This window comes from Callionymus lyra, chromosome 6 (genome assembly GCF_982586985.1).
Source record: "Callionymus lyra chromosome 6, fCalLyr1.hap1.1, whole genome shotgun sequence".
NCBI classification, from domain to species: Eukaryota; Metazoa; Chordata; class Actinopteri; order Syngnathiformes; family Callionymidae; genus Callionymus; species Callionymus lyra.
Genome location: NC_141823.1, coordinates 28,576,508 through 28,603,353, shown reverse-complemented (window position 1 = coordinate 28,603,353; position 26,846 = coordinate 28,576,508). Strand labels below are relative to the sequence as shown.

The following is a 26,846-nucleotide window of genomic DNA, read 5'->3' as shown; positions in this document are numbered from 1 at the left end:
AACGATCTTCCTCTGTGTTTGATGGAACTACTGACTCCTTCAAGAAACATCTTGAGAAATGTTTATTTGTTCAGGCTTTTCCTTGATTTTCTGAGACTCCTGTGTTGTTCTCTGTGTTATCTTGATTTAAGTATATATTTTATTGAGTTTTGTTTTGATTGTTTAAGCGCTTTGTGACCTTGGTCTGGAAAAGCACACTACAAATATAATTTACTTACTACATGTGAAGGCATCGTGAGTATCTTTGGATAAAGCATCAGATCGAACGTTTTCCTCTGTGTTGATCTTAAAGTTTGAATGAACTTTTCAGGCTTCTCACACACACTATAACCCTGTTGTTCAGGCTTGGCATTTTTGCAATAGAATAACAAAGGTTGCATCTATATTCCACTGCAGATCAGTAGCTATGCATCCAGTCTTACCTTTTATTAAAACTTGATTGGTTGGCGGGCCAGAAAGACATTAAAAAAGGCTCATCGTTGTAAGTCAATTTTATTTATTTGACTCATATATAATCTTTCCACACAAGTATAAAGGAATATCCAATAAAAACACAATATAAAAGTTGAGAAGAATAACAAATCACAAAGAAAGAAAAGGTTCAACCAAAACATCTCAAAAAGAAAATATATATTTTAATATATTCTGAAAAACTTCAACCTCAAAACCTCAACTGCCACTGTAAATATATTTGTGATTATACCTATAAAACTAGTCAACACACGTTTTACTTTTCTTCTCCAAAATAAAAAAAACAAACTTGTTTTTTCCTACTGAACTATTTTTTTCTCCTTTATGTTATTTTTAAATATTTATAAAGGGGTTCCATTTTTCTGAGTGACATTTTAGATTAACCTGAGAAGAATATCTGATCGTTTTGTTAAAAATAGCACGATTATTATCATGATAATTATCTCAAACTCACACGAAAAATAATGTTTTATGCTTGAAAAAATAACTGCTACATTAATAAGGAATACAAATGTTTGGACTTTAAATAAAAATTCAAAAATACACAGATACAGGAAATAATAAATTCTAAAAAACAAATAAGGGCAGATTTTAACTAGTTTGCACTACTTGGTAACTAAGTTTAATCTTCAAAAGATAAAGCAGAAGCTAATATGCCGATATGATGCTTTAGATCCAAAAATGAGCCCGTTAAGTACCTTTCTTGAAGTTTAGACGTCAACATAAAATAACAGTTGTAATGGATGTTACACAAACATTAATCGATAGATTCCTTTAACAAATAAAACCTCTAACAGGTCCCCCGTCTTTTGTCCATCCATAGCTACAACTCGTCTTTGTGCTTGATCAGATGTCCGTTAAAAGTGATGTAGAGGTCGAACTCGTCGCTGAAGATGGCGTTCTCCCTCTCGCCCTTGAAGAGTCGCACCCAGACCTGGTCGTGCTTCTGCAGGTCCAGCATCAGACTCTGGCTCTGCATGATGGAGCGGTCGCTGGGCTGAGCGTACAGGATCACCACCGCCTTGTCGTTGTGCATCACGTGAAGGTACGTCTCCTTCTGGTTCCACGTGTGCACGTTCAAACTGAAGTAGTAGATGCCCGGCACGTAGCAGTAGAACTTACCGGAGAACATGTTGAAGTGACCGTACAGATTCACCAGCTCGGTGTCGAACACCAGGGTCGAATAGTAATCCAGGGAGTTCAAAGCTTTCTTCCGGGCGACGGAGAAGGCCGCGAAGTAGCTCTTGCAGGGTTCTCCTGGAAGTCCGCTGCTGCCTTTGCTGCCTTTGATGCCAATGAGACCTGGGGCACCTATTAGCCCGTCTCTGCCCTGTTTGCCATTAGACCCTCGTTCACCAGTGTCCCCTTTGTCCCCTGAGGATTGAAGGATGACGGATCTTATTTCAAATAAAGGACAATAGTTTAAATCATGCAAATGTTGATCTATTTTGTCTAATAACTGAAAATACTTTAAATCATTGCTGAAAATGTATAAATAAATTCTAAAAAACACAAGACCTTAAGCAAAAGAAGAAAACATGTACAACTGTATTGAAACATACGGAATTATATTTATTTCATTATTTGATGAATGAATTATCTATTCATTTTGTTGAAGAAATATGTGTATAAATAACTTTAATTTAACCGAATTATTTAAATACTGTATATTTTGTTTGCATATATATTTCAAATCTGCAATATTTTTCTCAAAGCACTGCGATTTATAGAAATGATTATTTTACTGACACTCACATTTTCAGGTAAGTTGCACACCTGATAAATACCTTTGAGCAATGTGACGTTGATCTGAGGAACAATCCGGAACTCTGGAAGACGATATCCTTCCTCTTCTGGGTCACAGCATCGCCGACACTCTTTCATTCTTCCGTTACAAAACATCCGAAGTGTTACATTATTTCCAGATTGTGTTACAATCGAACCTTTTTAGATGGAACAAAGTGAGAGGGGCCGCACTGAACACTGTTGTGATGCGAGGAGAGGAGCCAAGAGCCAAAATATGAATGAAAAACAAGCACAAAGAAGGGGAAAAGCATTGAAAGAAATAACATAAATCTATCTATGCCAATAAAATATGTTTATACCTTTCATAAAAATACAAAACCAGATAGAAAAAAAAAAAAATCAAAATATGATCTCCATATTCACTTAATTATTCTACACAAAGCAGTTGTACTTTGACATCATGATTACAGTCAAAGGGTCGCATGTGTAAGCAGGACTGTTGTAGTGGGTACCATAAGGAAGAAGACAAGCTAAAGTAAATGACAATAATTCTTTGGTATATGTTGATAAACAATTAATTTTCTAAAAGGGCTGCACTTGTTTGGGCTGTAACATATGAAGGTAAAAATCAAAGAATTCAACTCACTGTCATTTTAAATAAAGCTTAAGCCTTCAAATAGAATATTTATTTATGGTGCTTTGCCTGTAAATGTAAAGCAGACTTTCATTAAGATTCATTATCAAGTTACCTGACATTTTGATGGTAGTCGTCAGGGTTCCCGTCATCTTGCATGAGATCGAGGTGTCTCCTCTTGCTGTGGTGGGTCCGATAACAGTGGGCTGCATAAACCCAGAGGAGCAGTAGAGTCCATAAACTTCTCATCATCTAAAACAGAAAAAGACAAAAGCACTATCATATTCAACTGAGAAGAATCTCTAAACTTGGGAAAATGTTGTCACAACATGATCTGGAGCTTGTAATCCGTGCGTTTGTTTCTTCTCGTCTGGACTATTGCAACAGTTTGTTTTCATGTCTTAACTAGAAGGAGTTGTCTCGCCTGCAGTTGTTTCAAAACTCTGCAGCGAGAATTCTCACCCGCCCTAGTAGAAGAACTCACATTTCTCCGATCCTTAAATCTCTTCACTGGCTTCCAGTTTCTTTCAGGATCAACTTTAAAATTCTGGTTCTTACTTTCAGATCTATTCATGGTCAGGCTCCTCCTTACATCACTGATCTGATCCAGCCTTACACCCCAGCTCGGGCTCTGAGGTCTGTGGATCAGAATCTACTGATGGTTCCTCGCACACGGCTCAGGACCAGAGGAGAGAAATCCTTCCAGACTGTTGCTCCTAAGCTTTGGAACGATCTTCCTCTCTCTTTGCGCTTCATGGAGTCTACTGACTTCTTTAAGAAACATCTTAAGACGTTTTTATTTGTTCAGGCTTTTCCTTGATTTTCTGAGACTCCTGTGTTGTTCTCAGTGTTATCTTGACCTTTAAAGTATATTTTTTATTGAGTTTTGTTTTGATTGTTTAAGCGCTTTGTGACTCTGGTCTTTAAAAGCTCTCTATAAATATTAATTACATACTTATTTACTTCTCTGTCTGTAATCATTAACATTTGGTAGTTCTATGACTTCTATGAGGTCAATGTGTTCTGGAATGAGTATTGTCGTTCGGGACCAGAGGAAGTATAAACATAATCTTGTTTATCTCTGATGTTATGTTTGACATATTTGGCAGATATCCATCTTTGACTCTTTCATCGCAGACCAACTCATTCGGCCTGATCACAGCTGTGATATCATTCCTGCTTCCTGTCTTTACAGACGCTTGATCAGAAGCTCAGGCTGTTTGCTGTGATATAACAGAATCACTCGGTGTATGAGCCTACACACACATTATTGTCCATGTCAAAGTATGTTTGGTTCTGATTGGAGGAAAAGCCAATGAAGTTTTCTTAATGAATCTAAGTCTCTAGTCAGGAATTTCTGGGAACCTTTAAGTTGGAAATGAAGCTTGTAGACATGACCAAACTGTGACTTATTTCCTTAGTTGTTAGAAGATATTACTCTTCTTTTGCTGAGAATTATGTTTAAAGATACAACCCAAAAAATGCTTTCTTTGACTCAACCCAACTCCAAATTGAATTCAAAGTGAGTTTACTTTCAAATTTGCAAAAGATTATTCCCTATCTATGACCAAGTATCAAAATATTTCCATCTGTGATTTAATTAGTCAATAAAGTTGTTCTCTTGGATTGTTATTTCCTTAAAATGCTGCCAACGGAACAGTGCTTTGTAAATGTTTAATGAAGAAAGTATTACTTGAGCCTCTTGTAAATGTACTTAGATATTCTTTCTGTTATTATTTATATAATAATGCAACTAAAATTAAGTAACATGCATTTGCTATATAATTTAAAGGTCAAATTGACTTAACAAAGAGGCATCTTGCTCCCTCATATCCTCAATCAACCTTTCCTTATAAGATACTCTCACTTTAGTCTTTCTCCTGGTTTTCCTTGATGAAACATGTGCATTCTGATCCTGCAGCTGTTGTTCATTGAGAGTGGGTGTGTATGTTTTCCTGTAGCCTTCAGCATGCCATTGTGCAGCCACAACAATATTCAGCGATTCCATTCAATACAAATGCACAAACACATCTCATTTCAACTCTAACAAATATACAAAGTCTTACTTTGTGTTATCCCGGGAGTGTGTCTGTTGCACAGCGGCAAAATTCAAGGCTCCTTTATTTGTTCGTTTCTGGCTCATCAGGCTATTCTTCACTCCTCCAATACAAAACACAGCATGCTCTTAAGCCCAACTCCTCCAGACAAGTGGAGGAGTACCAAGTGGGAGGAGAGAAGGGCGAACAGGCGGAAAAGAAGAGGTTGAACATGTTTTTGAGAAAAGAACTTCTGGAACTCAAAAAAACAAACTCAAAAGCATCTCATCACGACCTGCTCATGTCAGCTTCTTTGCTGTAAATGAACATTTTGGATCCCGAAGCCACCGAGAGTTTAACACATTTTTTTTGGTCTTAATACGCCTGGAATGTTTGGTCGAGGGTGTTCATTCTTCCTGACGTGACCAGACATGGGAGTTTGAAACTTAATCCAATATCGGTTGCAACCATGACTATCGGTTTTAACATCAGAGCCATAGTTAACTTGGACTCTATGAGTGGTCTTTTCCCACCAAGATGCCTTCAGTTAGGCTAAGAAACATCTAACTTTAGTGTGTTGAGCAAATATCAACAGTGACTAAATTAAAAAATATATATTATTTTAAGTCTTTAAGTGAAGATGTTATGAAACAGCTTTGTGAATTTGCCAGAAGTAAATATAATTAAGTAATATTTAAGTTATGTTTTACTTGTTTCCTTTGGGTGTATTTTAGTTTAAGTCGATGGGCACGTTTTCTCATATGTTATGCGATGACTCAAACTATCCACTAGATGGCAGCATTCTATTCAAACGTGTACCTCTATTTAGTATATCTGCTGTATAAGTGAGACAAGAAGCAGCTGTTCACCATGACATTATGACCACCTGTCTGAATATTCTGTTGAATGTTGTTCATAATATGAATAATAGTGGGTTAGAGAGAATGAAAAGAAGATATGTCTGAAGATATAGAAACAGAAGAAAGGTTATTGAGGGGCATGTAGTTCCTGTACAACCAGTGTGGTTACTGTGTTGAAGAAACTCAATATGAGCATGAGGTGTTCACAGTATCTGTGTTACCTAAGATTGTGCCTGGTTACCGAGCCTGTTGATTGTTTTCTTTCTTAAAACTAGGTGGAGAGCCTTGCATGGGGTTGGGTGAATTTTTTTAATATTTTATACATACTTTTACTTTCAATCTGCGTGTAAATGTGCAGGTGTCTCCTATAGATCTGACCCAATGGAGCAAATAAATGTCCATTACGAAGCTTATTTGACTCATAATAGAGGAGTGTCATATTTTCCAGGAATCTTATGAGGATATAAAGTGCACTTTGTCCCAAATGTCTTCGGTTTATGACTATGAACAGGGTATTAGTGGTCGAAATGTGTTATGTAAGGTTTAATGGGTGAGGTTCCATCACCTAATAAAAATGTAAAGTTTACCGGACACATCTGGCCTGGAAGAGAGATAAGACCTGAAAGTAGGCAACAACATCACATTCACACTATCGTATGTTATAACATGTTATGCTGTTAATAAAATGTTAATATTGTCTTGTTTCGTATGGTTGTGATCTGCTCATATCCATCAAATTCTGAAGTAGGAAATGTTTTATCCAAGGCAGTCAAATGCGACAGAAAAAAAGAATGCTCTATTAATATAAAGAAAACATTTCAGTGGACATTTAACTTCCAGCATATGTTCAGTATAGACCTCACACTTGTAATAATTGGATTATTAATCCACTCGAGGCAGCCCCTCCACCAGCTTGGACAAGTACACTCTGTTCTGACTTGTACAGTAATTCCTGCCCGTACAAGTCTGAAGTAACAAAACAAAACATGTCTAAGGTTTTATCTTTGTCACATTTATAACACTGGAGGCAATGTTTGTACTTTGAATGCACAACCAGGTTAGAAGTAGGTGTTTTAACATGTACAACATGTTCTTATTCTGGTACATATATGTTGTTAGCTATGTGTGTTTTAGGCTTCAGGACATGATCTAGAACGATAGAGAAACAGAGGCTCGACATGTATCTGTATTTAAAGCATATATATTTTTATTTAAAGGAAATACAATGACGACATGAATTAAATGCTGGACTAGAACCAAAACCTCAAAAGTCCATACTCCACCCTTCTGGTCTCGCTGGTCTCAAGAATCCGGCCAGCAGTTGTGTAACCCTTGAGACTCATGGAAGGGAGTCAACAGCATATCTGAAAAAGCAACAAGTACTAAAAGTATTTCTCATGGTTTGTTCTCCTGAAATGTATCCACAAAACTATGAACATTTCAACTAAATCAATCTAGCTTTACATTTATGGTTTAAATTAAAATGTATAGAATTCAATTATTATTCTGTCGTGTGGATTTATTAGTGATATTAAATTGATACAATTGAAATAACTTTATCTTCAGGTAAAGTAAAACCATGTTGTATAAATGTTTTATTACAATATACAATATGATCCCCAAACGTTATGTTTAACGTTCATAATATTTGTTAATGATTTTCTTAATGGTTGCTCATAAGTAGTAGTTTTGTGTATGAATTGACTGACTTTGGTTTAATTTGAGCGGAAGTCCGTGTCCCTCTTCGTAGTTGTTTTGACTGTTACGTGAACGCAGCATGTTGACACACACGTGACAGCTGGTTACTCAATCTGCTGAACACCGGCTCGTCCATGTGAGCGCCTGAACTCGGAACCTGATTGGTCGAGCGAGATAACGAATAGCAAAAATCGAAAGGGCTCACGGAGTCTCAGCCAATCATAAATCAGCTTTTGGACTTCTGCAATATAGCTCTTTTAAAATGTTTTTATGCGCCTTAAATTATGATTATAAATCAACTAATATTTAACAAATAATCTCCAGATGACTATAAATGTCATAAATTCTACCTTTTAAATTGTGGTGACAATACCGTTTGACTGCGCAAACCAGAGACGGTGATGCGAATATACGCATGTATTCCACATTTTACTGCTTCTGTTTCACCACAATATATATATAAATTGCATTTTACTTCAATTCACACATTTTATTTAATGCGATCAGATGTTCAATTTCCTTAAACTGGTGTTTTTTAATATCTGCCCGTGGTTGCTGAGGGAAGTGACGTCACTTGCGTGCCAGTGTTGACGTAGAGGGAAGACTGTGGTTGTAGATAGCGTCGTTGTTTTTCGGGGGGTTTAGGCTACAATCCGTCTCAATCCTTCTTTTTTAACGTGTTTTGTGTCCCCGAAACCGACGGGATCATCATCTACACACCCCAAACTATAGGAATCCATCGAAATTAAACGCCACACTTTCTCCGGAGTATGGAAAAGGGACGGTGACATTTGGACTCGACTCGGAGGCTGGATTCGGGGGGGAAAAGAGGAGGTTAAACCGAGGGGGTCGTTCGTCAATTAGTGGAGGTGGGATTTCTGTCGAGGTGAGGCGGACGACGAGATCCTCCGAGGACTGTCTTTATTTTCATCGACGTTAATAAGATAGAAAACACGTCGAGATGGAGTTAAGAGTTGGGAACCGATACAGACTGGGGAGAAAAATAGGAAGTGGGTCCTTCGGGGACATCTATTTAGGTAAGTAAACATGGACGTGTTGTATCTGTAACATATATATACGTGTATTGTGTGTACAGTTGTTTTTGTCTTGTGTGTTTTATATCTCGCTGATCTGTTGCTCGTTCTCAGGCTTGTTTATGCGGTTACTCGAGGAAAAAAATGCAGATGCTATGTTTAGCTAACCTGTCAGCGTTGTTTACCCGGAACGACGTTTAAGAAATCGAAATAAACGATCGTTGTGTCGAAACTTTTGGATCCACACGGTTGTCAATACAGAACCAGTCGACCGAGAAACGGTCATCTGTACACAATACAACCTCCCCTCCCCCCCTCCAGTTCCCCCAAAAAAGGCCACAAGCTCTTTAAAAGTCCAGTTAGGAGGAGAACTATTGACACCGCCTGGTCATGATGGTAGAACCTGACGTATCTCAATGGATTTCTGTATTTTATTTATCATATACGATCTGGTTGTCATGGAAGAAGTGTGGTATCAACCAAGGACACCGATATCAAGAACATGTTGTTGCAGTATAGATGTACACAATGTACTAGTGGGTCAGGCATCTGAACCAGAATCATCAGGGTTGGGGTTTTAAGGTGTCATTTTACTCGTTGGAAGCAAACGGTGTCTTGCTCAAGGGCACCTGATCAACAACAACATAACACAAGTGTTTACAAAGCCATCATGAATATGCTTTTATTTGTTTCATTTAGTTCCCAGATCCAAGTGTCATTCTTTAAATACATATCTAACTTAACTCTGACATAAAGGACCATCTTTTTGCCAGTTTACATTTCAACTTCCCCCTCTGTTTGGAAACGTTCAACCAGTTGTTACAAGCAGATGGATTTTTTTCTCTCTCTCGATACCATTACATAAACATAACTGGTTCCACTCCACCCAGTGTCATCATTAAATTACACACATGTACTTGCTTGCCGCAATAATTGGTTAGAGGAAGCGGTATACATTCTTGGGTACACTAGATGATTATCAATACATTTTAAAAATGGTTGGTTATCCTTTTGTTGATTTAATTTATCATCAACAACTTTATCTTAGTGGAATCTAGGAAAAAAAATACATTTTCACATTGAAAACGATGTAAACAAACCACATGACGAGGTCACAGGAGGAGAACTATTTACGCAGAGCTGCTTGCTTGTTAAGCTTTATAAAGCTGATTTACTTTGTATTATGATTATAATGATCCTAATCTGTGTTCAACTCTCCAGGCACAGATATTTCAGTTGGAGAAGAAGTCGCTATCAAGTTGGAATGTGTGAAGACCAAACACCCCCAGCTCCACATCGAGAGCAAGATCTACAAGATGATGCAGGGAGGAGGTGATTTTAAACAACCTCATGCTGGAGGCTTCCTCTTCGGTTTGGTTTGTGTCAGCTGATCTGTGTTTACCTTCAACTCTGCTCACTTCCTCTTTCTTTGTTGCATAAAACAAATCCTACTTCCTGTTTGTCTACCAACCCTTACATCTTTGAAAGTAAAAACGCAGTTATTAACAGAGTTATATGTTGGATTTAAATTGACCAAAGAGTAGTTTATAGTCCTCCATTTTAAGATGAATCTACTTTTTCAAAAGTGCCTGAAATACTGAGTCAACTGTCTGGATCTCGGTATGGATGTGCAAGGATCTGAACTAAAATGTGTGTTCTGGTTGTGATGCTAGTGGGCATTCCGACGATAAAGTGGTGCGGAGCAGAAGGGGATTACAACGTGATGGTGATGGAGCTGCTGGGACCCAGTCTTGAGGATCTCTTCAACTTCTGTTCCCGCAAGTTCAGCCTCAAGACGGTTCTTTTGCTCGCGGATCAAATGGTAAGTGTCATCAGTGGGACTTCTCTGGGAAGTCTTGTGGTTCAAATTGCTAACCTAAAAATGCTTTTGAAACTCCCCAGATCAGCCGCATTGAATACATTCACTCCAAGAACTTCATCCACCGAGATGTGAAGCCTGATAACTTCCTGATGGGTCTTGGGAAAAAGGGCAATCTGGTCTACATCATTGACTTTGGCCTTGCCAAAAAGTACCGCGATGCACGAACGCACCAGCACATCCCCTACCGTGAGAATAAAAATCTGACTGGCACTGCCCGCTACGCTTCCATCAACACACATTTGGGAATCGGTTAGTAAACAGAATGTCACTTTTTGTATGGCTGCTGTTTGTTTGTTAAAACCTTGTTTTTGTTTGTCTTCAACAGAGCAGTCAAGACGTGACGACCTGGAGTCGCTGGGCTATGTCCTCATGTATTTTAACTTGGGCTCCTTGCCATGGCAGGGACTGAAGGCAGCCACCAAGAGGCAGAAATATGAGCGGATCAGCGAAAAGAAAATGTCCACTCCTATTGAGGTTCTTTGCAAGGGATACCCTTGTAAGTCTGCATTTGTAGTTGCTTAACATCATTTCATTGCAAATTGTAGCCTGTAACACCAAATTAATATTTTCTATTCTGTGTTACAGCTGAGTTTGCCACCTACCTAAATTTCTGTCGCTCCCTGCGGTTCGATGATAAGCCGGACTACTCATATTTGCGTCAGCTCTTCAGGAACCTCTTTCACAGACAAGGCTTCTCTTACGACTACGTGTTTGACTGGAACATGCTCAAATTTGTAAGTATGCAACCTTGTTTGTTTTATTTTGGTTATTTTATATGAAAATACAAGAATTCTCTGTCATTAAGCTCAATAATTACCTATTTTTTTCAAGTAGAGTTAATGGAGAGTTGGAATAATCAGAATAATGCATGTGTAAAAAAAAAAATGTTGATGGCTTTGATTTAAAGTTCAAGATTCCGAGGTGATTGTGAAAATTCGACACTGTCATGTTTTAACTTGCAGGGGGCGAACCGTGCAGCTGAGGAAGCAGAGAGAGAACGGCGAGACAGAGAGGACAGACTGAGACACGGGAGAAACCCAGGAGCTAGAGGGATACCGGCGGCATCAGGCCGACCTCGGGGGGCCCAGGAAGGCGCCCCACCCACACCACTAACACCAACCTCTCACACAGGTCAGTGTTTTTTTTTTTTTAATATGTATCCCATTTACAGAGATCATTAAGTAACCAACTGTATATTCAATTTGTTTTCTCTCCAGCTTCGCCTCGTCAAGCCTCTGGTATGGAGCGAGAACGTAAAGTCAGCATGAGATTACACCGTGGGGCTCCAGTCAATGTTTCTTCTTCAGATTTAACAGGACGGCAAGACGCTTCAAGGATGTCCACGTCGCAGGTACAAGATTGTCTGGTGGCGTTTGCTTCAATTAACTTCTCCTCCATCCATGTAGCGAAGATAGTGGCAGGCTCTGCTAACGTTGAGTGTCCTCTGACCTGAAATGGCACATTTGTCCTGCATAAGTAACAGTGCTTCACTTCAGCATAACCCAGCTAAAACCTCAACTCAGCTGAGAGGCAGAAGTGGATTCCGATTGTGAAGTTGATCAATTGTTTGGGATGTAACTTGACATATTGGGCCTTCTTTCTCCCTCCCCCCAACCTCAGAATAGCATTCCCTACGAGCATCATGCCAAGTAGACGCTCGCCATGTTCTAGTGTGACAGTGTCAACACTGGGTGAGTTACATCCCCAAAGCACCAACAATGCACTGGTTCAAGTTCTACATGGGGCTGCACCACAGTTTGATTTCAGATGAGCGAACGTCATCATTTTCATCCACCAAAATGAAACCGACACTCCAGCAGAACTTTGACTCTTTGGTTGACGTCTTTTGACAAACAAGCATTAACACAACAATTTGTTAATGACATCATGACACCAGTCTACTTCATGGTAGTTTGTGGTCAGGTGTGTGCAGCCCTCAGGGAACTGGAACAGAAATGCATACAAAATCCAGAACTATCCCACTTTGAAAGGTGACCCTTGAATCAGCTCTGTGCTTGTGTCTTGTTGCTTCGCACTCATGGTTTGATGCCTGAGGCCTCAGCAAACGTGTCCATAAGAAACGTGTTCCTGGTGGACTTACCTCTGCCCCCACTTGACCCTCCTGTGTGGCAGTCTTGCTGTTGTCCTCCCTGACTCTCGCTGAACACCTGCATGCTATCAAGCTGATTGTTTGCTTTCTGCTCCTTATAGCTCCCACAAAAAACATAAAACAGGATTGCCTGAAAGAGTAAATGGTATTTTTTTTTAATTGTGCACAGATATCATCCACTCAAAATAGATCTAAACAAGTTTGTCTTTCAAGAGCAGTGCCTCTGAAAGCATACAATCTTTTAAACTTATTGGAAATGCAAGAAAATGACAATCCCATGTAATGAATTTCCCCGTTTAGCTATCTCCTGAGTTGTAATCAATGTTTTTTTTTGTTTTTTTTAACTTGACGTGCAGAGGATTGTTTTCAGCGATCGCATTGATGCTATTTTACTTGTTGACGTTGCTCTTCTGAAATTGATCATGAATGATTGATTTTTTTCTCTTCCACTTACGCAACTTTTGGGATCTGTGCTCATGTTTTCTAAGAAAATATCAAGCGGTTATGTCATCTGTACTTCTATTAATGGAATTTAAAGTTTAATTTAATTGGCTTCATTTGACCAATATTATGTTGGGGATTTTGTTTCATTTAATACTCTGTAGTTAACATTCCACACTTCTAACTGTTATATTTAATGCATTCCCTGCAGCAAAATAACTATTGTAATCATTTCACCACAATAATAGTATTCTAATAATAGTTATCTTTTCTTAACAACTTCCAAGCTAATGTGGGATGTAAACCTTCAATTGCAGAAACTTCAATTGCACTTACTTTTTGGCACTTATTATTAATAATCACACTTTGAAGTTCAGGGTCCAGATGTTTTAAAACCAATGAAGTCAGCTATTGTAAAATCCTTACATGACTGTTATTAGAGTACTGTAGTATTTTTTTATGCAGGCCATTTTACTTAATTGTTTTTATTTTATGAAAAAAGTATAACTACAATAACTAATGTTAGAAGTCACGGTCTGATTATGGTGCTTCAATGACTCAGTTTATACATCAATGCACCTTTTATTTTTGATTCTTGGTTGTTAGAACAATAATCTCAAACTGACAGACTATCTTTTAAAATGATGTATTTCCATTGTGCTCCATTAGCACGTAGAACCAAGTTACATGCTTAAGAGACTATTGTTCTTCAAACGTTGTATAGAAAACTTTACTTGTTTTTATCTAGACGGACAGTAACATTCTTTTTAACGTAAAAGGCAACTCATTTAAAATGCTTTTAGCGGGCAGGGCTTAAGCATATTTTCTATTGTAAATATTTAAATGAAATATAGAGCTTTGTACAGACACATGCTGATGAGTACAATAGAGGTCCAGGATCTATTCAAGGGACACTTGAATCAACACATGAGTTGCTCTTTGAACATTAAATGACATGTATAGCTACTGTATAACTATAGAATTTGTAACACCTACTGCATTAGAAAGTCTGATTTCCCGGTCAGACATTATGCATATTGTTTTTGTGTGGCAGTGAAAATGATCCTAATGTCCACTCTCCCTGAAATCCTGTTTGGCTGTTTCATGTAGTCAACGTCCAGCAGTGTGCACTAGCTTGCTTCCTGCACTACTGCATCATCACAGCATGCCTTTCCAGACAATTTTGCACTTCTGGTGGAGAAACCATCCAGGGAAATGTAATATTTGGACGTCAGTGGCGTCGGAGGGCTGAAGAGCTTCTGGTTTAACATTCTATTTTGTGTTGTTTTTGCAGATGGTGTCCGGTGTGTTGCCTGCTGGCCTCCATCCTCTGACTCCTCGGTGATGCGCCTGCAGTTGCCATAGAAACCAGCTGATTGTCCACCTCACTCCCACCCCCCCGCCCCCTGTGTCTTACTCGCTCACCCCCATCCCTCCCAAAGCTCCTGTTGGACCTCAGGATAGTTTCTTCCCAAATAACCTGGAGATTTCTGGACGAACCTCCAAACTGCCCAGTCAGATACAGAGTCGATGAAATGATGGTAGACTTACACGGAGAGCGTTTCCTCCCTGATGATCATGAAACATGTCAAAACCTTCTCTCCTCTATTATGCCTGCTCCGCTAAAAGCTTTTCCTCGTTTCTTTGCACCAAGGATCGGACACATAAACTTAGGTACATCATATGTATAGATTTGACACATCCTCACCGATGACGGCGTGATAAAAGCATCCAGTCATGTCAGGAGGCTCCTGAGAGACCTGAATGTCGGCTCCACCTGTCAGAGCAGCAGCAGGAGCCCGATTTTTTTTCACAGATCCAACCTGTCCGGTGAGCCCTGCCCCCTTTTCTGGTGTTGTACAGAACAAGTGCACTTTATTTAGGGGGCCGCAGCATCATTTGATACCGTTGACCAGATTTCTATTCACTGTACAGAAAAAAAAACCCTTTTTTCTTTTTTTGTATTATTTCCAAGCTGTGAAATACTAGTAATAGATATGTGTAAATAGAGTTTTGTTATTTTCCATCAGCCTCTTAACTTTGGTGAATCATCGTCGGCTGTGTCGTGACACGTCACCCGAAACTCTGGGCAGTACCAATGTGGAAATTCATCTGTATAAAAACGTTGCTGTTGTTTGAAAGCGTCGGTGTGTCACGATGATGCAGTCTGTGGAGCTGACGGCACTGGACGCGTGTTCTGTGAGTCTAAAGAGATATCAGCTGGTGGCAGAGTGTTGATGTACGTGGGATCATTTACTGCCACTGTTGTCCAAACGGAACATTTTTCTGCTGCATTACTTTTTAGGTTTCTGAACATAAACTCTCTCACTCATGCGTTCTATCACCCATGCTTTCTTCGTCACGTTTGTATTTGTCCAAGTGTAAATAAATTAATTACTTGTAAACTACACTGGAGATGCCGTTTCACTTGCTGCTTGTGATTGTGTTGTCAAAGTCGGCCAGGGGGGGGCGCTAAAGTACTGCCTAAAAACTACTGTATGACTTTCTGATGTATTTAAACTTGGATTGTAAATGAAAGAACCAAAGCTTTGAAATTCATCAGAATATATTTGCACAACAAGAAAACAGACATGACTTTGGAAAAATAATCTTTGTGCTGCATGTTATTTCTCCTCAGTAGCCTCGACAGAAGTGTGCAAAATGTTTAAAGTAACAGATTCAGCAGCAGCTACAGGAAGTACAGAATCACCGAATATTCACGGCAACACAGCGGAGCTCACTTACACCCATCACAAGCATTGGCAGCGCTGCTCACAACAACCAGACAGAAAGTGCTCTTTTGAGTGTCAAACTCAAAAATATACATGTATCCACTTTTCAAGTGTTTGCTCATTACATACTGGCTTTTGGCTTTTTGCTGCTGGCAACTCAACGTTGTAACATCTGTGTGTGATCACAGGACCAGTACAGGGTGTAGTAAAATAAAATGTATATATATTTTTTAAACCTAATACCTCTCCATCAACACCAACTTTGTTGTCAAATATTGAGAGATTGTAGTTTTGGTATCTTTTGAAAAGAGGACAGGTCTCTAACATTGTGTATAAATAACGCATTTAATGCTGAATAGTCAATGAACATTTATCCACTCGCCTATTATCTCTGGAATGTCTTTTTGTATGTGTTGCACTAACTTGTGTTTTTTGTGTAGAATCTGAAAAAATGTGTCAGCAAAATGGCAATGAACATGTAACATGTTTGCAGCTGTGGTAGAATGTTTGTATTCAGGGGGTTCTTGTGACACATCATTTTTCACATTATACCGATTTCATCAACACCTCCTTGCTGATCTGATAATGGAATAGAAGGTAGACATCAAGTGAATGACTGATCTGTTCAGTAGTGATGCACAAAAGGATCAACGTGAAGCAGTGTCCTTATTTTCATAGCCCACTAGGTGGCACTCTTGGGACACTACTTCACGAATTAATCGCTACCGCACAGTGATAATTCTGAGCTATAACTTATATACTATATATTACTTCATTTAAATAAGTACATATATAAATAATGAAAAAAGGACGTAGTATTGAGACATGTTATGTTTACCTTATTTAAAATAAAGCTTCTTTACAGTATTAAAATATATAAATATTGCTCTAAAAAAATAAGCAACTATTCAGGATGAATGTATAGTATAAGTACATTTCTTTTGAATAAGCCTTAAATCTAAAGGTGCTGAAAGTGATGATCGTGGGCTAAATTACAGAAAATATTGAGTGAGGTTTAAAATATAAATAAGTGAGAATCTCAATGTTCAAATCTTCCCGTCTCTCCCTCTTCCTGTGTTTCATAGAGGAATGAGTCCTTCACCACCGAAGTCGTCACTGTGACATCTTCCTCTCTTCTGCCACACTCGTTTCATCCCCCAGACCGGACGCTTTTCCGTTCTTCCTCAACTTGCACTCGTCTCCTTCGCCCGGCCCGTCCGCTATACTGTTCAGCACCTCCTTCTCGGCCGCCGTCACCGCCATCTCCAGCTTGGCCTCGGGCTCCTGCTGCCTCCTCTTCAGGCAGAAGACGTTCCCCAGAGCTATGAGGATGGCCGACAGGGTCACCTCACAGCCGGCCAGCAGGAAGACGTACATGTACTGGTGGGTGTAATCCAAGAGGCGCCCTGGAAGGAAGTCAGACGGTGGTCATTAAATAGTCTGGGTCAATACGGACCGAAATAACACAATAATGCATGATGATGATCAAATATCTGAGGAGGAGATGTTGTTACGTGAGATTAATGCTTCTCATCTTCATCCAGCCAACATGAGCTCACCTGCTCCAGGAGGACCCACGAGGACGGCGATGGCTTCCATCAGCAGCACCAGCCCGATGGCACTGGGGAACTTCTCGGTACCGACGATGGTCATGAGAACCTCAAACTGGAGAGCTCCCACCATCCCGTAGGATATTCCAAAGAAAATGCAGAAGACTACCAGACCACCGTAGTCTTTGGCCTACAATGAGACGATAAGAATGACTAACTATATCATAGATATATTGATACATTTATTTATCATTTGTAAATCCAATCCATGCTGAATAACCCATGATTCATATAAGAATTACATTATTATTATTAAATTTTTAATTTCGTTTGCTTCATTCTAGCTTGTCCCTAAATGATATTTGGATATACTTATAGATATACTTATTTTTCTATCTACTTTGATTAGTACAATATGACTGTGGGTTAGGGGGGTGAGAAAGTATCAACCGTTATATTTCCAGATCTTTCTTTTCACAATACGTATAAATATTCCTAACATTTATTTGTGGCTTTCAAATCATATTTTATAACATAGTTCTTTTGAAGTTTATATTTAACAAAGTGTGCATAAAATAAAAATACCTCGATTTTTATTTTATATTTACAATTTGCATGAAAATATTCACAGCGTTGGTTAATTTTTGTGTTGCAATAAAACTTTTGCTAACTGTCAGCAGCCATTTTGTCCTGAGGAGAGGACAACGAAATCCTGAGAGGTACCGGGCAATGACTGAGGCTGAGAGGATACAGTCGACTCCAGAAGCTTTTGAAGCTGAAGTTTTAGTTTTCAAACCAAGCTAAAGCAATTATGACCTAGTCAAGTACTTGGGCAATATAACAAATATATCCTTGTTCCATCAGTTTTAAAATATATTGAAATATATATAGATATATATATATACCTGTATATATTTTGCCAATACACATCTATGGTCTATGGTTGATGGGGTTACATGACACAGTGTAATCTATTTCAGACACTAGTAGGGGACGCTATAATAAAAATAATTACAATAAAAAAGGGAGTTTATGCCATCAAGTGATAAAGAAGATCCTGTTTCATGAAACCTCATCATCACCTCACTAGTGATTTATATATATTCTAAAATACAATTTTAACAAATGCATTTGCGTCGTTTTAAACAAGTGTATCCTTTTCATACTGTATAAATATCACTATCTTCATAACAACGATCTAGACATGAAAGCTTTGTGTTACATTTGGAATAAGAAAACAAGGTCACCTGAGAGCCGACGAGGTCAGTGATGCCGTTGAAAAGCATAGCGAAGCTGAAGAGGTACACACTCCTCGGCCGGACCCACTTCAGGCCCGCGATGACGCCGCATGCAGGCCGAGCGAACATGTCCACGAAACCCAGGATGGTGAGCAGCAGCGCCGACTTCGTGTCCTCGTAGCCCAGTCCCTTGGCGTAGTTGACCACGAACACCGGCGGGACGAACAAGCCCAGCACCATGACCGAGGCCGCCACCGTGTAGACCAGGAACCCTCGGTCCCTGAACACAGTGAAGTCCAGCAGCTTCTTCTTTGGTCGAGGCTTCTCCTCCTCGACAGGTGCATCTACACCTGCCAGCTCTTGAGGCGTTTTCTTTGGTGCTAGTAGTGGCCTCATGAGGGCGCCACAGGCACAGCAGTTGAGCAGAATCCCGCCCAATATGAGGAATCCTCCCCTCCAGCCATAGTGGTACTGCAGAACCTGTCCTAGCGGGGAGAGGCAACAGAGCGCCACAGGACTGCCGGCTGCAGCCAGACCGTTGGCTAGAGGACGCTTCTCGCTGAAGTAACGGTTGAGCATGATCAGCGACGGCTGGAAGTTCAGGGCCAGACCCAACCCTGAGGAGACGAGAGGATGAAGAAGGAAAAAGGGGAATAAACGTCAATACATTCTGACATCTGTCGATCCTCATTTTGATTTCTACCACCTGTAGGTATTATGAAACCTCCAGTGACTCACCTGTGATCACTCCAACGCAGAGATAGATGTGTATTATTTTAGTGGCGAAGGAGGCCAGAATCATTCCGAGCGAAGCAAAGAGTCCTCCCACCATCATCACCGGTCGACAGCCGAACTTGTTCACCAGGACGCTGCACACTGGACCTGGTAGACATTTAAGTTCATTTCTCAGTCAAATTTTAGAGTTGTTATTTACACATGTAGGACATTTTCAATCTAGTTTTGAAAGTATATTCACTTATAAACATTTAATCTTTTTAAATGTCTGGGAAGTGAGACGAGTAAAGAGCCAAAATATGATTGGAAAACTTTAAAAAAAATAAGGCAACTATGAAAAGAAAAGAAGAAAGGACAACATAAAATAAACATATGCCAATTACATATTTATAAGCCTTTTGTAAAATAAATTATTAATACAAATGTTCTCTCACTAACTCTAAATATGACCTCAATAAAAAATACATAATCACAAAATAAAGGAGAAAGGGGGATAATTAATAAAGTAAATAGTAAAAACAAAGTTGTGATTAGAGTTTATACAATAATAAGTCCAACATATTGTCAGCTGTTCTCCTCTGACATCATTAGTCGCCAAAGGGCCACAAGTGGTGTATAGAATTATAAAGATTCTAGATTTTAAATGTGTCTTTAAAACCCTTTTTTCAGTAGTTAAAAATGGGCACTAACACAATAACACATAAGGTAATAATTAAAATGGCTTTTATAATTAACTTTTATGTAAAGTGAGGAACATTTCTTTTTGCTAATACTTGCTAGCTTAGCTAGTTATTAACAATGCTAGCTGGTAAAAAATATCTGTATATATGAAAAAAAAATTGTAATCTTAAATTAATTCGTATAGCTATAATTTCTAATATCAAATTGAGAATTTAGTGAGCAGAAAACATTGATTGATTTGTGTGAAAGTCAGCACATTTCAGGAAATTATATCTGCTCTATTTAAAATGATGCATTTAAAGGATAAACTCCATTTATGGCTGAGTTAGTAAATATTTTTTGCAGGCTTAATGATAACATCATATGATTTTTGTTATTGACTTGTGTTGATATTTTTTAAAGTAAGAAATGCAATAGTTTCATATTATGACTCATAACTTACTAAATTTTAAATTATTAGTATTTTTTTATTAGCAATGTCGCTAATCTGCTGTCGAACATAACGTGTAGTGAATACAAAACTTTACATTATGTCAAAATGTGCATTTTTAAGTCATTATTATTGTTTAAGTAACAATTAATAAAGACAAATATTAACGGCTATTGAAAATTGGGTTTAAATCGGTATTTTGTGATAATTTATATGCTTCTTAAAATACATTGTGTTTAATATTCTTTAAAGATATAAGATGCCTTATTGTATTGATTTTTTTCTATTCAACTAAGAAAATGACAGAGAAACATTTGTTATTGTGTCCGTGTGTCTACCTGTGCCGTACAACATTGCCAGGAGTATGGATGATATCCAGGCGGTGTCACTGTAGCCCACGCCGAACTCTCGGATCAGCTCCTTAAAGAAGACGCTGACGGCTTTGGGGAAAGCGTAGGAGAACCCGGTGATGACGAAGCAGCCGAACAGCACCGCCCAGCCCCAGCCGCCGTCTGGAGCCTTCACACCTGTAGGCCCGTCGTCGACCACTGCACCTCCCATGATGCTCCCTTGTGTTCAGGTCAGCTGCTGTGAGGGATGACAGAGAGAGTGTCCTTTATCGCACGGCTATTACTGGACTGTGTGTGTGAAAGACAATCTCGCTGTGAGAACGAGCAGAGCTGGAAGAAGATGTGGGAATGATGATGACAGAACCGTGACAGCATGGAAGTCTCTTTCTAAGCCTGATTATTAACACACCATAACCACAGTCACCTTAGTTCATTAGTGTGTTGATGTATGAGACAAGTATGGTCACTATCATGTTTCCAGTAGATCTCTTTCTAATTGTATGGCATTTTCTGAGATCAGAGTAGGAACAGAAGGTACTGCTGCTGAGTTCATACAAACAAGCAATTTTTTTTAAATACATTAAAAGGTGTTTGAAATTGGCAAAACACTTAATTTGTGTTACTTTGTAACCAAATTAATGTGATTTAGTCACGTAAATCGCCAAAACAGTATCAGCCATGATATTATATTGCGTTAACATTTGAACCTAAGATATTATATACTATTTTATTTATGCTTAGGTCATTTCTCAACCTGTCAGATATTGAGTCAAGGATTTATGAGTAGGAAAAGAATGGTTGAGTCACATGTTTCAAACTAAAAGCCTGGGGGCAACTCTGTCCCGGCAGCTCATTTAATATGAAAACCCAACTTCCTTGTCTTACTCGCATGTTTCTAATGTTGAAGTCTTCCTCTCCATGATGCAGTAAGTCTCTCATCATGATGATGTTTTGAAGTTATCACTGTATAAAGTTCTCCCCCGTCTGGAATTTCAGCGAACGAGAAGTTACGAAAGCGTAGTCTATCATGACGTAAGAATCGCTTCACTCTACCTCAAGCCAGCTGTAATCACAGCCTACTTTGTTTATACAATGAGTCCCTTGGAGTTGGAGACTTCCGGGATTGATAACACAGCGTGTCAAAGCTAGTTGCTTGACAAATCACAGCAGAGCAGGCTTTATTTTCCAGAAAAACAGTGTTTTCAGTGGACGTGGCTTAAGCACATTTTCCAGTGTAAATATCTTTATTAAAAGATAGTTTTGTACAAACGGACACATACTGATGAGTAGAATAGAGGTCCAAGATCTATTTAAGAGACACTTAAATCAACATATTAGTGGCCCTTTATTGTTCATGCTGGCATTGTGGCGTATAAAGATGATAGTGTTTTAGATAAGATGAGAAATAAGGATTGTGTGAACAATTATACAGATTTATGGTAACAATTATACAGAGACTTCCAATGAGTGTAAATACCATGTCGAAAGAATAAGGAAGTGTTTTTTGAAGTGAAAAAACATCAAGATAATCAAGATATATTTGGTTTCCAAGAGTAAAAAGACAATATGAACCTCATACTTCCTGTTGAAGAATATATATTTTGTCCAGCACGTGACCACATGTCCTAAACTATTAGGCACTGTTTGTGATTGAGTTTGGTACACAAGGGTTAAGTGGTGGTAAAACAAACTAGCGTACATTAAGCATCTTTCAGCAAAAAGCGGAAATCACCACATTTGTTTAATCAGTTAAATCAATACTAATGAAGTTTCATATATATATATATATATATATATATTGATGTGTTCACTTAGCAAATTAATGTTTAGTTTGGAAACAGTTTCCCTACTGGAAATATAAACCTTACTTAACAGCTAGGGATATATTTAAATATGTAAATTACTTTTCCATCTTAAACCCACGTGTCTCTCTTCTAATGTAAAAATAAAATGTCAACGTTAATGGATGAGTTTGAAATGAATGTCTACTACATTACCACACAATGACGAGTTCATTACTTAATTGGTATAACGTTTAATTATTCACTGTCCGTAATTTGACATCATTTTAACCTAGAAATTGAATCTATTATCTGGATCTGAGGAACCGTGCTGTCTCAACTTGCACTTTTCCATCAACCTACGTAAGTCTATTTCATCATCAGCAAGTTTTTGCAAACATCATAAAAAATTAGATACTCAATGTTAAATCACAACAGATGAAAATGTTTCAGATTACTTTGTTTAAGGACAGAAATTAAACTTTGTATAACCCAAAGGCCATCGTCCAAACCTTCATTTTCTAGCCGTTGAAACTCCTCACTGCCATGAATGGATCCTGGTTCATCTGCCAGATGGTACCAGAATGGTGCAGAAACAAAGCTAAGAAACACTGCAGTGACTCTGTTGACAATTATTTCATCATCTCTGAACCGAACGATTAGTCTGTCAACCATGGTCTAATGCTTGTTAAACAGAGATGACTCAAGTCCTAGGATGGAAACCACTAAGCTATGAAACTTCACCACTCTCCATGATCACAGTTAATGATGTAAGAAAATATAATTACATTCAAATGTTTCAACAATACCATATTGATATTCAACACCACTCTAATTTTTATATATTCTTTTTTTGGCTTTCAAATAAAAAAAATGTTACCATAGGTTTTAATGCTATTAGGGATAAATCAATTTATAAGAAAAATATCACAAAATATTTTAAATTTACCCCTGAATCGTGATACGAAATGTCATAGCGCCAGATTATTGCCAATACACACCTCTAGCATTATGGTATATTAAGTGAAGTTTAAAACATTCATCAATCTTTCCAAGCTGGACTGAAAAACACAACTAAGTTTCAAGATGTTAAGTAAATCAATTACTCGCTGATACATAAAAAACATTAACCACTTAATGACTGTCTGACCAGTGATCTAAACAGACCTTATGTTATCAAAACTTTAGTCTGCTATAAATAACGCCTGTCATGAACACTCAAATCTTGTGCAGTTAGACTCAGCCATCTATTTAATTTAACTGCACATTGTCCTTTAAAATAAACTGAAAAAAAAGAAAAAATACTGAAGAGGTTGATACTATTTTTGATAAAAGGTGAACATTTATTCTAGGTTACAAGACTCCATACTAAACAAACGGTGGAGCACAGACTGTTCTGGCATCTTTCTTTCAACACAAGCATTAAACTTTAATCAATAGCATTCATCTCTTCAATCGACCAACTCATCCATTTCACTCCCGAGATCTTATGGCTTGTGGGGAAACATTTTTAACTTTTCACCACACATGGTTTCATATTAACCACAATGTCAAAAGTCTTATAGAATTTTTAAATATGGACACAACATACATCGATAATATTTAATTACTTTCTTAATATTTTGTGCATTGACTGGTTTCCCTTTTAACCAGTAATACTGCTTTACAGCACAGGGTCAGAGTGGTTTTGTCTTGAAGAAATCTAACAAAAACGTCATCTTGGTACTTTGTCCCTCCCGTCACCAGGGTCTTTTGCCATCATTGATTCCATCTGCACGACTCCCAGAAGCATTAGTGTGCTGATTCCCCAAATAAACGCTTATAAATCACCTACTCTCGCGGTTAGTGGTTAAAACTCATTCACTTCTCTCTGTAGCCACAACTACACACCAGTGGATGCTTTCAATATTGAGCAAGCCTATTCAGCAATACACATTTTAATAATGCTCAAGTTGCTCATTCACTACATCTGTGCTAAAAATGACCACTTCTGCATTAACATCTGATAGAAATCTAAGTGTAACATATCACTAGACAACTATGTCATACACCAGCAATAACACTTGGCCATATTGACACTTTTAAAAGAACACAGGAGGATGTGATGCTCTACTTTTGCCATTGAAACTTGACCACATAAATATCTGCCGTCAGTGAATAAAGACACTTGTTAAGTGTGTGAGTTACTACACGATAAAATCATAATTAGATCTCAATATTTTTCCCACGATTCTGTATCGATCTGTATAGATGTTAAAAATAAAAAATAAAATAAAATAAAAATATAAATATATATAAATTGTTGGGGTTTTTTTGTTTGTATGTTTTATGTTTGTTGTTTATGTTTCATATTAGTATGTATAAAATCCTTCATTAGCAGTCATTCACTGCAAATGTCCTCCACAGAAAAATGAACAATAAAATCCTGCAACTGGCGATGACTGGGGATGAGAGGATACAGTGGAATCCAGCAGCCTTTAAAGCTGACGTTTGGACGTATTTTGGTTACAAAACAAATGAAAGCAGTTACGACTTCATTAAGAGTCAGGCAGTCTGTAAATTCTGCAACGCCGGAGAAAAGTACTTGGACAATACTACAATTATATCCTTGTTCCTACAGTATAACAGTATATCCTATCATGGTATCAAATCACCAGATTCTTGCCAATATACATTGTCTGTCAAAGCAGCAGTTTGTCCGTCATTGGTTTCCTTTTTCATCTGGCGACTTGGAAAACTGTATGGTGAACATTACATTCCTTCCCTTGATTGACCAAACAAAACAAAGCCACTCATGACTCAACTAAATTAAGACTCGCAGTGTACCGACTCACATTGCACCCTTGATAACAGATGAAAGGTAGTTGGACGTTTGCCACTATTGTACGTGTGTCTATAGCCAGACTCGACATTGTCTATCACTTGACGCTTGTTGCACACTTTTTATCATGGCAGCCAGCAATTTGACCTTAAGCTTTGTTTGGTACCAAAGGACCAATGAATTGAATGTGCTGTGAAGATCCTTTGGTTATTGATGTTAATTATTCAACAATTCCCGGTCTACATCTATCTTTTTTTATATTTAATTTACTTTATTTGTAAACAGATTAAGTCTGTGTCACTGTCTGTAAGACTGTAATCCGTAGCAAAGGGTATTATCTAACTACCTGCCATTAGTCCAGCAGACCTCCTGCCAAGTCTAGAAATAAACGTGTGTGTTTTCAAACATTATTTGGTTCGCATTTGCCTCGATTCTGTTTTTCTATTGCTTATTTTGGGTGATATCCTATTTCAATCTTCTATTCTGTACTGACACCACAAACCGTACCTATGTTGTGTTTACAACACTGGAAATAAATGTTTCTAAAAGTATAGTTTCTCATCACACTTGTATTTCTGAATGAGTACACTTAATGTGGCTTTTTTTTTAAAAGATGATCAGACACTTAATATTATTTTTTTAAGTCAGAGGGTGACAATAATATGTTATTACTTTTTTTCTTACTCACAATCATTCACAAATGTGTAAAAAAAATCCTGATATTGGGAGTCCAGGACGCAACTTTTCGCACGTAGAAGGCTTTTACGTCACTACGTTTTATTGTGTTGCTTAACGGTTGCATCACTAGTCATTGAGAGGAAACGGATACCGCAGCTGAGAAATCTCCTTATTTAGGAGAAAAATTGAGTTTAAAAAAAATAGTTTTTTCGGTGGTACCCGAGACGATGACGTGTATTTAGTCCGCGACAGATGTGTCTCAGCAGGACCAGGTGGCGTACGTGAGGACTGAAGCGTCTGTCTCGGTTCTTAAAATGACCATCACAGCCCGGTTCGGTTCGGATTCAATGGACTGAGATGTGGCACCTCAGTCGTGATCCACGAACATTAACGGAATAACACGAGTGATATAGTTGAGTCGTGACAGCGAGATTACCTGTTGAATTTAAATCCGATCGAACGTGTCTAAAAGAAAAATATCAGCGTACAAATGAAAGGTATATTGAAATATTTAGCGTGAATTCGACCACTAAGCATTCTTGTGAAAAGAGGAATAAAAGAGTTAAAGCAGTACCTGGGAAGATGCTGTCACTCTCAGAGGCACCGCTTCATGGACCGCACGTGCGCGCCTACGTCAGACTTATATACGTACGCGCGCAGACAGGAAGCTCGTGAGCCATCGCTGCTACGAGCTGGAATTATGAATTTACTTTCAATTTAATTTAGAGAAAATAATGGCATCACAATTGACGTGGTATACTGAGAGAGAAAAATATGTAATAGTAATATAAAATAAAATGATGTATGTAGGATCCGAAGCATTTTAAATGGTATGAACTCCCTTCTGGATATTTAACACATGTTTTAAACCACTCACCACTTCTAAATAGTTTCTGGTAAATACAAGATTTCAAATTATTGTTTTAATGTTTGGCCCC

At 38.3% G+C, this 26,846-nt stretch overlaps 3 protein-coding genes across 4 annotated transcripts; 1 reads left to right on the top strand and 2 right to left on the bottom strand.

Annotated features, from left to right (window-relative positions):
- Window positions 1–473: 473 nt before the first annotated feature.
- Window positions 474–5,106, bottom strand: c1qtnf1 (C1q and TNF related 1). The gene is made up of 4 exons (XM_087794606.1): window positions 4,918–5,106; window positions 2,967–3,103; window positions 2,259–2,356; window positions 474–1,845 (listed from the first exon to the last, which is right to left on the bottom strand). The coding sequence occupies exons 2-4, from the start codon at window positions 3,101–3,103 to the stop codon at window positions 1,295–1,297; spliced, it is 786 nt and encodes a 261-aa protein (XP_087650732.1). The 5' UTR covers window positions 4,918–5,106; the 3' UTR covers window positions 474–1,294.
- Window positions 5,107–8,046: 2,940 nt separating this feature from the next.
- Window positions 8,047–15,320, top strand: csnk1db (casein kinase 1, delta b). 2 transcript variants are annotated; one of them, XM_087794605.1, is made up of 10 exons: window positions 8,047–8,482; window positions 9,701–9,811; window positions 10,153–10,301; window positions 10,382–10,610; window positions 10,687–10,857; window positions 10,947–11,095; window positions 11,324–11,492; window positions 11,579–11,712; window positions 11,982–12,052; window positions 14,207–15,320. In XM_087794605.1, the coding sequence occupies exons 1-9, from the start codon at window positions 8,407–8,409 to the stop codon at window positions 12,012–12,014; spliced, it is 1,221 nt and encodes a 406-aa protein (XP_087650731.1). In that variant the 5' UTR covers window positions 8,047–8,406; the 3' UTR covers window positions 12,015–12,052; window positions 14,207–15,320. The 2 variants fall into 2 exon arrangements, with proteins under 2 accessions (XP_087650731.1, XP_087650730.1); XM_087794604.1 differs by lacking the exon at window positions 11,982–12,052.
- A 140-nt stretch (window positions 15,321–15,460) lies between these two features.
- Window positions 15,461–26,569, bottom strand: slc16a3b (solute carrier family 16 member 3b). Its single transcript, XM_087794603.1, has 6 exons — window positions 26,483–26,569; window positions 20,617–20,866; window positions 19,171–19,314; window positions 18,442–19,049; window positions 17,204–17,384; window positions 15,461–17,050 (listed from the first exon to the last, which is right to left on the bottom strand). The coding sequence occupies exons 2-6, from the start codon at window positions 20,837–20,839 to the stop codon at window positions 16,758–16,760; spliced, it is 1,449 nt and encodes a 482-aa protein (XP_087650729.1). The 5' UTR covers window positions 20,840–20,866; window positions 26,483–26,569; the 3' UTR covers window positions 15,461–16,757.
- Between the last annotated feature and the right edge of the window lie 277 nt (window positions 26,570–26,846).